At 41.3% G+C, this 15,551-nt stretch overlaps 1 protein-coding gene across 2 annotated transcripts in view; it reads left to right on the top strand.

The window, feature by feature from the left end:
• Nucleotides 1-5,170, top strand: part of SEC63 (SEC63 homolog, protein translocation regulator) — a 71,338-nt gene extending 66,168 nt beyond the window's left edge. For both annotated transcript variants that reach the window (XM_079939404.1, XM_079939405.1), the window contains 2 exons: nt 356-460; nt 1,417-5,170. In XM_079939404.1, the coding sequence (XP_079795530.1) occupies nt 356-460; nt 1,417-1,560 (249 nt within the window). In that variant the 3' untranslated portion in view covers nt 1,561-5,170. The remainder of the gene's footprint in view (nt 1-355; nt 461-1,416) is intronic.
• The last annotated feature ends 10,381 nt before the right edge of the window (nt 5,171-15,551 follow it).

The following is a 15,551-nucleotide window of genomic DNA, read 5'->3' as shown; positions in this document are numbered from 1 at the left end:
TCCATTTCATTTATTTTACTTTTATACCCAACTTAATTTCTTCAAGTTGTCAAGATGTGATGGTCAACATAGAACTTGGTTGCTTTAAATATGCTTTCTTGAATTGTGGAGATAGAAATTAACCCCATCAATTCTGCCTCTTTTTGTTTTCTTTTTGTATAGTATATATATGACATAAACGTCATATATGTGTGTATTTGTTGTTGTTAGAACTTTTGTAACATTTATTAGGACCTCCTGTGTCATCTGAGTAAACCCTAGCTATTAAATACTCTGGTCTAAATATTTTAGGAGTGAGCTGTTGTTTCTTCCACTCCTCAAAATATAGATTTTAAGTGCTGATTTTATATTCTAGGTAGAACTGAAGTTTCCTGCACCAGGAAAGCCTGGAAATTATCAATATACAGTGTTTCTAAGATCAGACTCCTATATGGGTTTGGATCAGATTAAACCATTGAAGGTAAGAATAATGACTATGCATTGCATATGGTTGTCTATTTGAATAAGTGCTTAATATACTGGGGAAGCTTTTCTAGTTTTGAAATGTAGAATAATAGAAAAAGAGGTCATCTCATACTTTTAGGTAATATACTTGATGGACTACTCTTTCAATAATAAACTTAAGTTGTATTAACAGAGTGTAATGATTTAGAACCTTGAGTATAACTTACGTGGTACATTTTAATGTGCTGTAATATGCTGTAACTTTACAGGGCCTCACCAAATGGGTTCTGTTTTCTTTAAAAAGCACATGTGTTTTCCCACAGATTCCATTGTAGTGTTTATTGATTTCCAAAACTAATTTGTTTTTGATCATTTTAGAGTATACATTTGTGTATCATTTGAAGCACACTCCCATCAGTGTTTACTGTTTCACTTGAGCTTTTTATAAGAGGCATGCTATTGTGTTAGAGAGATTGTGCTGAAGAAATATTGTTGCGCTGTATACTGGAGACCTAAGAGAAGGGAGCCAGCAAAGACATACCTTTTTTTCCCCCACGAGAATACTGTATTTCTTTCCATTGTCTGTAGAATGTTACTTCATGAGTCTGGAGGCTGCAAATACCTCTTTGGAAGTCACACTTGAGTTTTTCTTCATCAGCAGAAGACTTATTAAGACATTACTCAGTGTTCTCACTCAAGAATCACAATTATTCACCTTTCATGCCACAGAGTAAATAGTATAAGCTCCTAAAATCAAACTACATTAGAAATTTAACTATACTTATGTGTTAGTAGATTCACCTTTTTATTTCTGGGATGAATATCTGTTCTAAGTATGTTAAATTTAGAGTTAAAAGCATAAAATCTATTTCTTTATAATTGCTGCAGTCAAAGAAACCTTTTCTTTACCAGGTATTTCTCCCATTATTCCTCCCCAAGTTTCTAAAGTCTACATTTAATTCTTTTTTATAGTTGGAAGTTCATGAGGCTAAGCCTGTGCCAGAAAATCACCCACAGTGGGATACAGCAGTAGAGGGGGATGAAGACCAGGAGGACAGCGAGGGCTTTGAAGATAGCTTTGAGGAAGAGGAAGAAGAGGAGGAAGATGATGACTAAGCAGTACTATGAATGGACCACAGTATTTGCACATATTTGCAAATTTTTGCTGTTTTGGAAGTGTGTAATAAACCAGAAACAGTGCAGAACTGATGTTGAAGGAGGTGTTAGTTCTTTACTAGAAATGGGTGCATAATATAACTAGGCAGTGGTGGTGCCTTGGTACAGTCTGAAAAATGCTTAAGGCTTGTGAAAGCCTTTCAAGTATGGGATGGTGCATTTATTTCATCTGCAAATGATAATAAACCCTTTGTTATAACTGTCCAGAAGTGTGGGCTATGTATTATCTGATCATTTATGGTCCCAGTGAAAGTAAAGGTACATGAAAAACAGTCTATAAATGAGCGACTTTTCTTTGTTTAGCTTTAGTTTTAACAAACGTTAAAGTATGGTAAACACCACAAATGTTTTAAGTAACATCTGCTCAAGTTTTAATCTCTTGGTAAGCTCTATTCACTTATTGACATTTTGCAGTGATACAAGAGTATTTATAACAGCTCCATTCATAGCTTTAAACATTTTATTTTTGCCTATCTTGGTCGTAAGTTGGCATTCTGTCACATTCCACATAATATAGAGGGCTACATTTTGGGATTTTCCTTCTTTTAATTGCCCAGAGTTATCAGATTATAAAAATGGCTTTTAATGGCTTAAAACATTTTTAAGCCTCTATTTTAGCAGATCAATACAGGATCTAATTCTTTTTATAAGCTGTAGATCTAAAAATGATTGTGGGACCATATGTTCTCTGATATTGGTGACTTATGTTATTAAACCTTTTTTAAAAGGTTCATTATAAAAGCTGAAATACATTCTTAGCTTTTAATCTACCTGACTCTATCAGAAGCCTTTTAAGGAAAAATATAACATGCAAACGAGGCATTTTTTTGTATTCATTTTGGACTCCTGTCAATAAAATAGAAGTTTGACTCATTTTACGTTTGTAATGGTGTGTCTTTTTACTCCCAGAAAGGGATATGATAGGATAACTCATTCTTTTATTTTTCAACTAAAAATTTAATAATAATATACATGACTGCTGATGTGATTGCTATTTCTGTATACTATAGAAAAACCCATGATTGGGAAGAATTTTCCCCTCACACTCTCACACAGTACAACCTGGAAGGGAGTGTGTGTAAAGAGCAGAAATGTGTACATGCTGAGTTATTGAGGTATTACTAGATACGGAGGAAGCATGTCTCTATTATAGGACTGATTGTAATAATCCTCTCCTATCAAAATCTCCACAGACCAAAGTACTCTTGGAATACTAATTTGTGACCTTCTTTACATAGAAGGTTGTCACTTTCCATGCAGAATTACCACTGGTATTTTGTTACTGCAGTTGGAAATAAAATTTGAAACTTAACCAAAAACATGAATGGGGGGGTTTTTGGGTTCTAAATTTAGGATGTAATATTTCCTATAATACGATCAAAGCAATTTTTTCACTGGAACCTCCATCACCTATTTTTCTTTTAAAGGTGTTAGTGAGACCCTTCCTTGGGAAGCAGAAGCGCCACTGAGGATTTGTTTCATTTTATAAGTAGAGGGTGGGTTTAATTTTCGAGTCAGGTTTTGCTGGGAAGCTGCTGGCCACCTAAGTGAGGTGGAAGGGAGTGAGCCAGCCTGTAGCATCCAGTGAAAGGAGAGGTTAGAGAAAACGCAGGTGGCATGAAGGCAAGGAAAGCGAGCAAATGAAACAGTGTGTAGTATGCACACTCCTGGTTTTCTTGAAAGATACTTTTCAAGAAAAGTATTTCTATTCTAGTGGCTATTTTGTCTTAAAGAGGCTTTGTAAGTTATTCAAACTGGCTTCTTTCTGATTTTAAGGCTAGAGGATGGTTTTACAACCCAGTAACTCACCACAGTGCTTAAAAAAACAGCATCACCTCATTAGGAAACCCTACTAGCCTGTTTTCCTTTGCCATTTGTGTGATATATGTGTACTTCCTAACCAAATAATACATTTTCTTCTAATGAGCTCTTTCCATATTGCAATAGTGAAAGAACTGAGCCTTCGTTTTATAGTTCTCATCTTTCCAGCAAGTCTCTGAATTCTACATCCCTTCTTTCTTTCTCTATTATTGAGATTTGATAACTAATTTACCCTGGTTTGCATTTAATCAAATGGAAACTTTCACTGAGTGCAGTTTCAGTTTTGTTCCCATCAAGAAACACTGACGTTTTGTCAACAGAATAGATGAATATATAGGCGAAAACATTCAGTGTGCATATACAAAGTGAAACTGGTTATTTATGAAATTAAGCTACTTAAATTGTATAATATTTTTCTCTTTAAATTGATAAAGTACCTATTAAAACAAAAGGTACTCGTCCAGAGGAGACCACAATTGAAAGTCTTTCAGTTGTAAATTTTTGTGTTATGAAACTTGATTTAGGCCCCATGTGCATATCTCAATCTTGAAGTCAGGTGTTCATGTCCTTTAAAATTAAAAAAAAAAGTTTGTGAATATTTTTTAAAAATTGAGTACATTGAATAAGGTTTTCTGTGTAGAACATTACTGTATTTCTCCCAGCTTGCACTGAGGGGTGCAGAAGGATGCTGAGCCTGTCTGGCTGCAGGGCTCCACTGCGAGGTGGAAGCTCAGGCCCTGGGTGGAAACAGAGTGGGTGGACACCAATGGACTGATGTGGAAAAAGGGAGCAAGGGTGTTGAGGAATGTAATGAGGTTCTCTGAGCATATAATTCTCGACCATAATATTTATCCAGTTATTCACTTCAGCCAATCAAAACGAGATACTGGAGTGGCCTTTAGCAACAATTGTTACTTCAAATGCAATTCAGCAAGCACTTCGCATATTTTTTGAGGGATTGTTCATCATCACATATTTACTGAGTTTCAGTGTGGCTGGGTCTGTGATTGGACACTGGGGCTGTAAAAATCAGAGACTTTGTGTTCTTAATGACTCATAGGTATTAGGGCAGGCAGATTTGTGGCAGTCTGTTTTAATCCATTTGCATTGGCTAATGACCATTGTTTGGAATGCCTTTTTTAGTTTGTCTTTCCACTGTAGGCAGAGGAGTTTTTTAAGGTGCTAGCTACTTGTTGGCTTAAAAAAAGAAAAAGGCAAACCTTCATCCTTTATTATTAAGTGTTTCTTTAAAGCATTTTCCTCCCCAAATATTCTTATTCAGCTCCATGAAATCCCCTATTTAATCTGCCTTATAGTAACTGAAACAGCTATCAGTGAACCATAATGTGACATTTTACCTACCAGCTGTGCAGTGATTAGCCCAAATATGTCTTAAAAAGTTAGCATCAAGCATCTTCACACATTTAAACTTGATGCTAGAGCTATTTTGCAAAACTAAAAAAAAAGCTGTGATCTTGTACATTTTTCTGTAACTTGAGCTAAAAATTCAAGTCTAGCAATCATTGGCCTGCTTTAGGGCTGTGGCTTCAGGTGGGGGCGTGTACCTCCCAGGAATATGCAGGTAATCAGTCCACTGGGAAAATGTTAAAGCAGTTGTTTGTATTTAATCTCAGCCTTTTAAATTTCTATTTTTGTGTGTTTTATAATGTACATAATATATTGTACAATTGTACACTTCTATAATTTGTAAATAAATAATACATTTATTGGTGCATTATACATTCTTTTCTGATTTCAATGCATGATCAAAATATTTGCATATGCTGCTTTGAAGTGTTGATATACCGCCATTTAAGCAAAAACGAAGGTTTGGACCTTTGGCACTCACCATTTGAGTTCACAAAATGATGCTACTCTGCTGGAATTGAAGGGTTGGCATTCACTGTGTAGCAAAGTGATATTTTTTGAGGTGGAACTGAGTAGGTTTGGTGATGGGGTTAATACATGAGGGGAGGGTTCTAAGCAGCTGTTGTCCATGGAAAGAAAGTGTGACAGGTGAGGGCAGAAGTGCTAGGTGTGGCTTCCAGCAAAGTCTACAGCTCTGTTAGTGGTCCCTGCAGTCAGTGGCTGCTACAAATTACAGATGAGCATGAGAAGGACTGTCCACTCTTTTCGGCACTAGATGGTCCAGCATTAACCTGCCAGGCTGGGTTACTAGAAACCTGAAGTGTACACTTTAAAATCTGGATAATTATGAGCAGATTCCATAAAGAACTTTAAAACTATTTCCCTGTAGTTTCTAGCCTGGTTCCGGTAGAGGGCGATAGGGCTATAATTTTCTTTAGCAAAGAATGGTTTAGTTTGTGACACAAAGAACCAAAATTAAAGACATGACTGTGTAATTTATTTCTATCGCCACCTTCTAGGCTTACCTCCTACCCTTTAATGTTTTGTATTCCTGTCTAACCCTAGCCTTTATTACATGTGTCCTTTAATATATTAAATTTACTTCTCGGTTTTCTGGCTAGAAACATTAAGCCCCTTTGCAACAAACTCCCAAAGACAATCCACGTCTGTTAATACAAATGTATGAGATTGCTTGAGAGAGATGGGAAGTCAGGTAGGACAAAAAAAATCCTTTTATTCTACAAAATTAATTTTTGGATGGCAGGTGTCAAAAACTATTGAAGGGTCTGAGATTTTTACTGTGTGTGCAAGCTAACAAGTTAACCTGCCACAGTGCCATGGATGCTGGCAGAAGACAGGAGACTCCCAAGTCAGAGGCACTGGAGGCTGCGTGAGCTTCCTGTTCCCCATCTACGCCTCTGTCTCCCAAGTTCCATGGGGCTGATTGGAGTAGCTCAGGTGGATGCTGCACATGCTGAGGAATTGAAACCTACTCTTTGAGTATGCAAGCAGGGCTTCCCTGGTGGCGCAGTGGTTGAGAGTCCGCCTGCCCATGCAGGGGACACGGGTTCGTGCCCCGGTCCGGGAAGATCCCACATACCGCGGAGCGGCTGGGCCCGTGAGCCATGGCCACTGAGCCTGCGGGTCCGGGTCCGGAGCCTATGCTCCGCAACGGGAGAGGCCACAACAATGAGAGGCCCGCGTACCGCAAAAAAAAAAAAAAAGAGTATGCAAGCAAAGTTGCCCAAGAGGGAGATACCCTTTCTTCCGAGGCTGTTTCCTATGCACACATAAAAAGATAGTCTGGAACAAAAGCAGTGTGCCTCTGCTCACAAGGGTTGCAGAAACATGAGATATTCATAGAAAATTGTCTCTCAAAAGTTGGAATTCAAAATATATAGTAACTTCTATTTACAAAGAGGTATAGAGTACTTATTTTCAAAGAGAATGAGTTCTATTTAGTGACCGTTAGGACCAGTGAGGCCATGTTCCTTGAGAATAGTGTGCATTTAAACCTCTTGCAAATGTTTTATTGTCAAAGATAGTTTTATGTTACAGTTGAAGACCGTTCACTTAACATGTGCACCAACTAAAAAAAATACAGAATTTTCCAAATTGAATCCAGAGCAGTGTGATAGTGCAAACAGGGTGTCTAAAAATGAACACTATAGCTGTTATATATTATAACCATAAAAGATTTTGATAATTGCCTCTGTACCTTTGCCCAAAACCTCAACCCAAAACGTGTCCTGCCCCCCGCCCCCAAAATCCCACTCTTCCCAACAAACTGAACATGTGCCTCCAAGTGAGTGGATCCTTGTAGAACAGCTGCCCTTCCTTTAGTGGTGCCCTTTTTCCTAAGATGCTATCCAAGTCCAGGGAGTCTTTGGAGTGTCTTTGGTTGAAATAATTGAGGAACTGCTGAAATATCCTTCTGAACAGTTGTGCTGGCATCTGACCATCCTTTGAGAGAATATTTATTATTTTTTTTTACTGTGAAAAGTCATTTAGAGATGTTGAATTGGGAGGGTAGTCAAATTTGCTGATATTTCGATGAAAAATTAAGCATGTGACTAAAATTCAATGGGTGCCTTTTTAAAAATCATGATTTTTATTTAAAGTGCATCTGAGGACTCCCAAGGAGACATTCAGTAATATTACTGGGGTAACTCTAGCCTCCCTCATTTATATGGATTACTCTGCATCTATATCTTTGTAAAAATTAGTCTACTTGCTTTATAATCACATCCAAAGTTTCTCCAGCTTTTTATTTTTATTTTATTTTTAAATTAATTAATTAATTTTTGCGTTACGCGGGCCTCTCACCGCTGTGGCCTCTCCCGTTGCAGAGCACAGGCTCCGGACGCACAGGCTTAGCGGCCATGGCTCATGGGCCCAGCTGCTCCGTGGCCTGTGGGATCTTCCCGGACCGGGGCACGAACCCGTGTCCCCTGCATGGGCAGGCGGACTCTCAACCACTGCGCCACCAGGGAAGCCCTCTCCAGCTTTTTATAATTTCTTGATTCTCTGCCACATTCCTGGGACTCCTGTTGCTGGCTGTGCTGTACATCAAATTTCCAAAATTTTCCAGAGCCTCCTCTTCTTGATGTGACAACACATATATGAGAGAGAGAAGGGGGAGCACCAGAAGAGGTACCCCAAGTTGAAGGGAAGCAGGGCATCCCTTCCAAATGTCTCGGAGTTGCTGTTTTCCCCACAACCAACTCCTGGTTCCGGACTCTGCAGTTGCTCTTTCTCCACCGTCCTGAGATCGTGCTCCAGCTTCCCTACCCCACTCACAAAATGCTGATCCGGGCCCATTATCATGCAAATTATGAGGATTACTGTGATTTTCCGAATAGTGCTTTTGAGAATTGGAGATGAAACTAGTGTTATGTATGACTCACAGTATTATTTCTTTATACACTGAACCTCCACATCTTTCAAGTCTGCTGACTTGATGACAGGGTATCGCTCCGAGCGTCAGGAATGACACAAATGGGGCAGCGCACTTTAGATGATTTTAGGTTTGCTAATACTAAAACTGAGTTTTGAGTAGAATTGTGACTGTTTCAGTGTGTTGAATAATTTTTAGAGCGAGAAAAAAAAATCTTAAAAAAAAAGCCTTCCTCCATCTCCCTCTGTATGATTCGTAAAATTTTCTTTGCATTTAGTGCTAGGTACTTAAAATCTGATTGAACCGAGTTCCTGTCCCCCAATCTCTCCACAGCCTAATATAAGCAGAGAGAAGGTAGGTACGGGAACAGAATCCATGGATTTTAGTCTTGGTGCTACCTCCATGGAGGGGCATTACCGTGGGGAGTTCATGACAGCGTGTATGCAAGTGCTGAGAACCTGGGAGGCCCCTTCTCAGCAGCTCTGGTTTGAAGTAGATCACACTTCCAGCTGCGCCCACAGAGGGCCAGGCATTGACGTGAGGGAGAGACATGGAAACAAAGACTCAGATAAGAGAAGTGACTTGTCACAGTTGGTGACGGAGCTGGAGCTGGGACCCAGGCACCTTCCTCCACAGGGGCTGCACTGTACAACCCACGTGTCTTTACTTGCACCACTGCTTCCGACAGCAGGGCTACCCCGGAAGACCATCACTGACGGGTTCCTCATGGGCTCCAGGTGCAGGGACCTGAGGCCGAGGGGAGGGGCGGAGGACAAAGCTAACAGTAGACTGTGCTTGGGATACAAAGAAAACAGAAAAGAACAAAAGCAAATAAAGACCCCTGCTGTACATTCTAAAAGAGGAGAAAAAGAATGAACAATAAACATAATTGATAAGTAATTTAAATTGTATAATTGAAGGTGATAAGAGTGATGGAAAAAAGAAAGTAGAGAAAAACAAGTCAGGCAGATGGAGGACAGGTTTCACTTTTTGTGGTCAAGACAGGTCTCATCTCAAGCTGACATTTGGGCCAAGGCTTGCAGGAGTGAAGAAGTTAGCCGTGCAGATATTTGGGGAAAGAGTGTTCCAGACAGAGGGCAAAGCTGACACACAAGCTGTAAGACAGGAGTGGCTGGCAAGTGCGGGGAACATCAAAGAGGCCATCAAAGTGGCTGGATCGGCTGGAGCGGAGTGAGCGAGGGGAGAGCAGCAAGAGATGAGCTCAGAGAGATATTGAAGGTCAAGGTCGCAGAAGGCAGGGCCTTTCAGGTTGTTTAAGGACTTCGGCTTCTACTCTGAGTGAAGGGGGAGCCACTGCTGGGTTTTGAGCAGAGGAGTGACAGGGTTTTGATCCTTTTATGTCTTAAAAGGATACTTCTGGCTATTATGTTAAAAAAAAAAAGACTAAGGAGAGAGGGGTTGAAGTAGGAAGACCAATTAGAAGGTTACTGCGGAATTCTCCCTGGAATTTTTACATGTGTTATAAGGCAATGGATGCTATACAGGTGTACCTCAGAGATGTTGCAGGCTCTGTTCCAGACCAGCGCAATAAAGTGAATATCGCAATGAAGTGAGTCATAAGATTTTTTTGGTTTCCCAGGGCATATAAAAGTTATGCTTGCACTATACTGTAGTCTATTAAGTGTGCAATAGCATTATGTCTAAAAAACCATACATAATTTAAAAATACTTTATTGCTAAAAAGCAGATCATCATCTGAGCCTTCAGCGAGTCATAATCTTTTTGCAATAGTAACATCAAAGGTCACTGTCACAGATCACCGTAACAAATATCATAGTGAAAAAGTTTGAAATATTGTAAGAAATGCCAAAGAGTGACACAAAGACACGTGAGCAAATTCTGTGGGGAAAATGGCTTTGATAGACTTTCTTGACACAGAGTTGCCACAAACCTTCAATTTGTGGGGAAAAAAAAATCTGTGAAGCACCATAAAACGAGGTATGCCTGTATAGCTATCCCTTTGTCCGCATGGAGGCTTCGATGGGGCGGCAGCCATGGAGGTGGGGTGCAGTGGATTTGGGATGTGCATATCTTGAAGGTAAATCCAGCAGGATTTCCTCATGAAGTGAATGTGCTGTTATGAGGGAAAGAGAGGAGTAAAGATCCTTCTGCGGTTTTCGCCTGAGCAACCAGAAGGATGGAGTTGCTGTCAGCAGACAAGATCAAGGCAAGACGTGGAACATACTCGGGGGAAAAGATTAGAAGTTCTGTGTTGGATATGTTAGTTTGAGATTCTTCAAATGAAAAGTTAGGTGGGCAGCTGAGTGTGTAAGTCTGGAGCTTAAGAACAAGGTCCACCTCAAAATAGAAATTTGGGTTGAAACGGCACTTACTCACTGAATGAGATCAACAAAGAAATAAGTGAGAGACGTCTGGGCCCTGAGGAGGGGTAACGCTATCAGGCTGGAGTGAGGACGAGATGGCGGAGGAGACAGAGAAAGAGCACACTGTGTGTTGGGAGGAAAACCAAGAGTGTGGGGTTCCGGCAGACGCTGTCAAGGAGAAGGAGGTATCATCATTGGTGTCAATTGCACTGAGAAGACAAGAAAGGGGAGAACTGAGAATTGACCCCTGGATTAACCAGGAGGAAGCATTGCTGATCTTCATAAGAGCCATTTCAGTGGAACAACTGGAGACAAAAACCCCACTCCAAGCAGCTTTGAAATTCAGAAGGGGAATTATGACAGTGTGGTATTGGGACAAGAGCAGACAAGGAGGCCAGTGATACAGAATGGGAATCCAAAAACAGCCCCCCACGTGTGGATGGACTCACGCACTTGATATATGTGACAAGTTGGTGCTGCAGAGCAGTGGGGGAAAGGAAGGCATATTCAAAATATGATGCTGGGACAATAGGATATCCATTTGGGAAAAAAGAAAACAAAGATACATGGCTTCTGTCTCATGCTTTATACAACAATTAATTTCAGGTGACATATAAGTCTAAAATTGAAAGGCAAAACAATAAAAGCTTTTGGAATATAGGAGAATATATTTATGACCTTAGGGTAGGATACAAAGAGCATGTCTAAAAAGGAAAAAAAATTGAGAAACTGAATTACATCCAAATGAAGGACTTCTGTCCAAAGACACAATAAAGAAATGAAGAAAGCAAGCCCCAGAGTGGGAGAAGATATTTGCCATACATGCAATTAACAAAGGAGTTGTATCCATACTAAACAAAAAGCACCAACAAATTGGTAAGAAAAAAAAAAGGCAGACACCTCAACAGGAAAACGGGCAATAGGCTTAAAAAGACACTTTGTGTCACGGACTGGGTTCTTCAGAAGCAGACCCTGAGAAGGAGTTTGTGGTGCAAGATGTTTATTAAGAATCAAGATGCTTATTGTGAACAAAAGGGGGAGGAAGCAGGTTCGGGCAGAGAAAAGAGATGAACTTCGATGTAGGCCCAGCAAAGCCCAGGCTAACTTGGTGAAGGGTGCTCATTAATGTGTCCTGTGTCCCGTGTCAGGCTGGTACGGCTGTACCTTTAGAGTCTGCCTTGCTCAGTCAGAGAATGGGCTCCCCAGGGAGAGCGTGACCTTGGACAAGGTGGTTCTCTACAGTCGAGGCTGACCCTGAAGGAGCCACTGGCTGGAGGCTGTCTGGGGACCACTCAGCTGCTGGACAGCAAGTCCTTCCTGGAAGGAGGAGATGAGTGCCATGTCTCCACATCTACTACAGTTCACAAAACACTATATCCTAAGGTCCTAACACACACATAAAAAAAAAAGCTGTTCAAGCTCTTTATCCATCAGGGAAATGCAAATGAAAGCCACAATGAGATATCACTACATGCTCATGAGGATGGCAGAATTTGAAGAGATTGACAATACCAAGTGGTATTGAGGACGTGCAGCAACTGGAAATCACATCTACTCCTGGTAGGGTTGTAACTTTGTAGATCACTTCCTAAAACTGTTTGCCATTAGTTACTAAACTTGACCTTATGCATAGGCAGTGACCTAGCAATTACTCTTCTAGGTATCTATCCAGCAGAAATGCATGCACATATACACCAATAGACATGTACAAGAATGTTCATAATAGCCCCAAAATAAAAGTAATCCAAATATTGATTGATTATAGAAAGGATAAAGTTTTCTATGTTTATACAAAGGTTGTGATGGGGAGCCGCCAAGATGGTCCCCAGTGATCCCTAACTCTTGGTGCTCATGTCCTTGGGTGATCCCTTCCCACACTGGACCAGGATGGTCTGTGTGATCAATAGCAAACAGCAGCACTGACAGTGTGTCACTTCTGAGATTAGGTTATAAAAAACATTGCAGCTTCCATCTTGGGAGCGCCTTCACTCACATTTTTCCTCTTGGACTATTTGCTCTGGGGAATCTATGTCGTGAGCAGACCTATGGAGAGGCCGAAGTCTTGTCAACAGCCCTGTGAGTGAATTTGGAAGTGGATCTTCCAGTCCTAGTTAAGTCTTCAGAGATTATAGCCTTAGGCAACAGCTTGACTGCAACTACACGAGACACCCAAAGTCAGAACACCCAGCTAAGCCACAAATGATCCCTGACTCTCAGGACATAGGTGATATAATTAATGTTAGTTTTAACCTGCTAAATCTTGGGATAATTTGTTACACAACAATAGATAACTAGTGCAATGGGATTCTATAAAGTAATGAAAATAAATGAAATGCAGTTACATTTGTCAACATGGGTGAATTTTGCCAACATGATATTGCATGAAAGAAGCCAGCCACAGAAGACATTTTTTTTATCCTATTATTTAAAGTTCTAGAAACAGGTAAAACTAAAGTACAGTGTTGAGGGATGCATGCCTAGAAGGTAAAGCAATAAAATAAATCAAGGAAGTGATGATCATAAAAATTAGGATGGTGGCTACCTTTGGGGGCAGACGGGCAGGAAGTGGAAGAAAGCATTAGGAAGACTTCTGTGCTCTTGCTAATGTGCTATTTTTCTTGACCTGGATGGTGGTAGCAAGGGTATTTGTTTTGGATAAATCATTAAGCTGTATGGTTCTGTTTTTACCCTCCACTCCCCCTTTTTTTGGTATATGTGTTGTATTTCACAATAAAAAAGGCAAACAAAGAGAATGGGAGGAGAGAATTGGAGACAGAGAGCACACACAACTCTTTAGAGGAATGTTGTTACAAAGATGACCAAAGAAAGAGAGTAGCAGCTGGAAGAGAAATAGAATCAAGATTTTTTTTTAAAAAGATGAGAGCAATAACAGTATGTTTTATGCAGAAGGAAATCATCTACTGGAGAGGAAAAACTTATAAGGCAAGAGAGGGGTATTGCTGGAGCCAAGTTCTGGAGTAGGTGAGAGGGATGGGTCTGGGCTGAGCAGGGTGCCAGCCAGATATAGATATGTCTATATCTATGTATGAGAGAGAAAGGGAGAGAAAGAGGTGTTTTAAGGAACTGGCTCACACGATTGTAGAGGCTGGGCTGGTCCAGAATCTGCAGAGTGGGCTGCTGGCAGGCTGGGAGACAGGGAAAAGTTGATGCAGTCTTGAGTCCAAAGGCAGTCTGGAGGCAGAATTCCTTCCTTCCTTGGGGGAAGTGAATCTTTTTCCTTTTGAGGCCTTCAACTGATTGGATGAGACCTGCTCACATTATGGAGGATAATCTACTTCAAGTCTACTGATTGAAATGTTATTCTCGTTTAAAAAAATACCTTCGCAGCAACATCCAGTGTTTGACCAAAATATCAGAGTACCTTGGCCAAGCCAAGTGGACACAAAAAAACCACCCACCATGAAGACCTTGACAGTGTTTGTCAGTTAACTTGCATTGGGTGGAGAAGGAGACCGAGAGACAGTCATTTGGTGGTTAGGACATGTCTTGCCCTTGGTTTTCACTTGGAACATCTGTCTCTTGATTTTTCTGTCTGCCTAGAGAACGTCTGTACAGCATTGTGAGAATGGGAGAGGATGGAATCATTGTGTGAGTAAGGTAAAACAAGACACAAGACCTTCATCTTTTTGTTTTGCGTTTGCAGCAAAAGATACTACTAATTTTGACTGAGCAAGATGTCTACTTGTATTTTTCTTACAGTTTGGTAAGTCTTGTAGTTAAAAAGATGGATTCCCTATCACACTTACTCAAGGTGGTCTAAGTGATGGGGCCAGCGGAGCATTAAGCTACCTAATACCTGTGGAAGACGAGGGCAAAGATGCTCTCAGGAGCAGTGTGATTGTCCCTAGGAGACTTTCTACCAGGAGCTCAGGTCTTCCCTTGTCTCTGAAGACCCTGAAAGAGGTGTCTTCGGTGGAAACGGTCACTTTCTTCTGCCCTGCCCCATGAAGCACTTGTTTCCCCAGGACTCTCCACCTCCAGTGCAGGTGCTCCGTGCACGTGTCGGGATTCAGGCGGGAACGGGCTCAGCGAGTGAGCGGCGTGTCCAGATGCCGCCGCCAGGGGGCGCGAGGCGGCCGAGGAGGCCGGGAGCAGGCCGTCAGGAGCCGGGACATCCGGGGCGCCTTCCTGTGAGCCCGCGGCGCGAGCTCCTGTGGCCGGAGCCACTCCCGAGCTACGGGAGAACAGGAGTCCCGACCGTGTCCCCTTTGCCCACTCCCAGGACCGAGCTGCTTCTCCTCGGACCCCTGGAGGCCAAAGGGAGTCACTGCCGCTTTCGTTGTTCGTCTCTCGGGCGGATAGACCTGGCGCCCCGTCCTCGGGGCGGGAGGCTTCCCCACTGTCCTCAGGATTCAGCCCCGAAACTCCACCCTGGGGGCCGACAGCTACCCACGGTCATTGCCTCGGAGGGGTAACCCCGTGAACTTCAGGGCCTCTCGCTAGAGCAGGGAGGAAGTACAGCCACCCCACTGGATAAATATAATCCTCATTAGGACTCACCGCCACACCTTCCATCGGAGCTGTCAGGGGCCTGGCTTTGGGGCCAGGAGCAGGGTTGCCAGATTTAGCACACACACAAAGGATGCCCAGGTAAATTTGAAGTTCAGATAGACAACAGGTTATTTTTTAGTATTTAAGTGTGTTTCATGCAATATTTGGTATATACTTATACTAAAATGTATATTAAATATATTTTTATATTATATAGTTAGGAAAACACTTATACTAAATATATATTACATAATATATATAAATCTATTTATTAATAAATATGCATATATGTGTAAGGTATATACATTTGGTATACTAAATGTATGTTTGTGTATGTGTGTGTGTTCCTTGTTTATCTGAAATTCGAATTTGACTGAGTGTCCTGTATTTTTTCTGGCAACTCTAGCCAGGAATGAATTTATGTGGAGGGAGGAATGGAAAGGTGTGGGCGAATGAAAGAATGCGTGAAGCTCTCATTGTGAGAGAGA

The sequence above is a fragment of the Stenella coeruleoalba genome (genome assembly GCF_951394435.1).
Source record: "Stenella coeruleoalba genome assembly, chromosome: 12".
NCBI lineage: Eukaryota > Metazoa > Chordata > Mammalia > Artiodactyla > Delphinidae > Stenella > Stenella coeruleoalba.
Note: the sequence above shows the minus strand (reverse complement) of the source record. Positions and strands in the feature narration are given on the sequence as shown.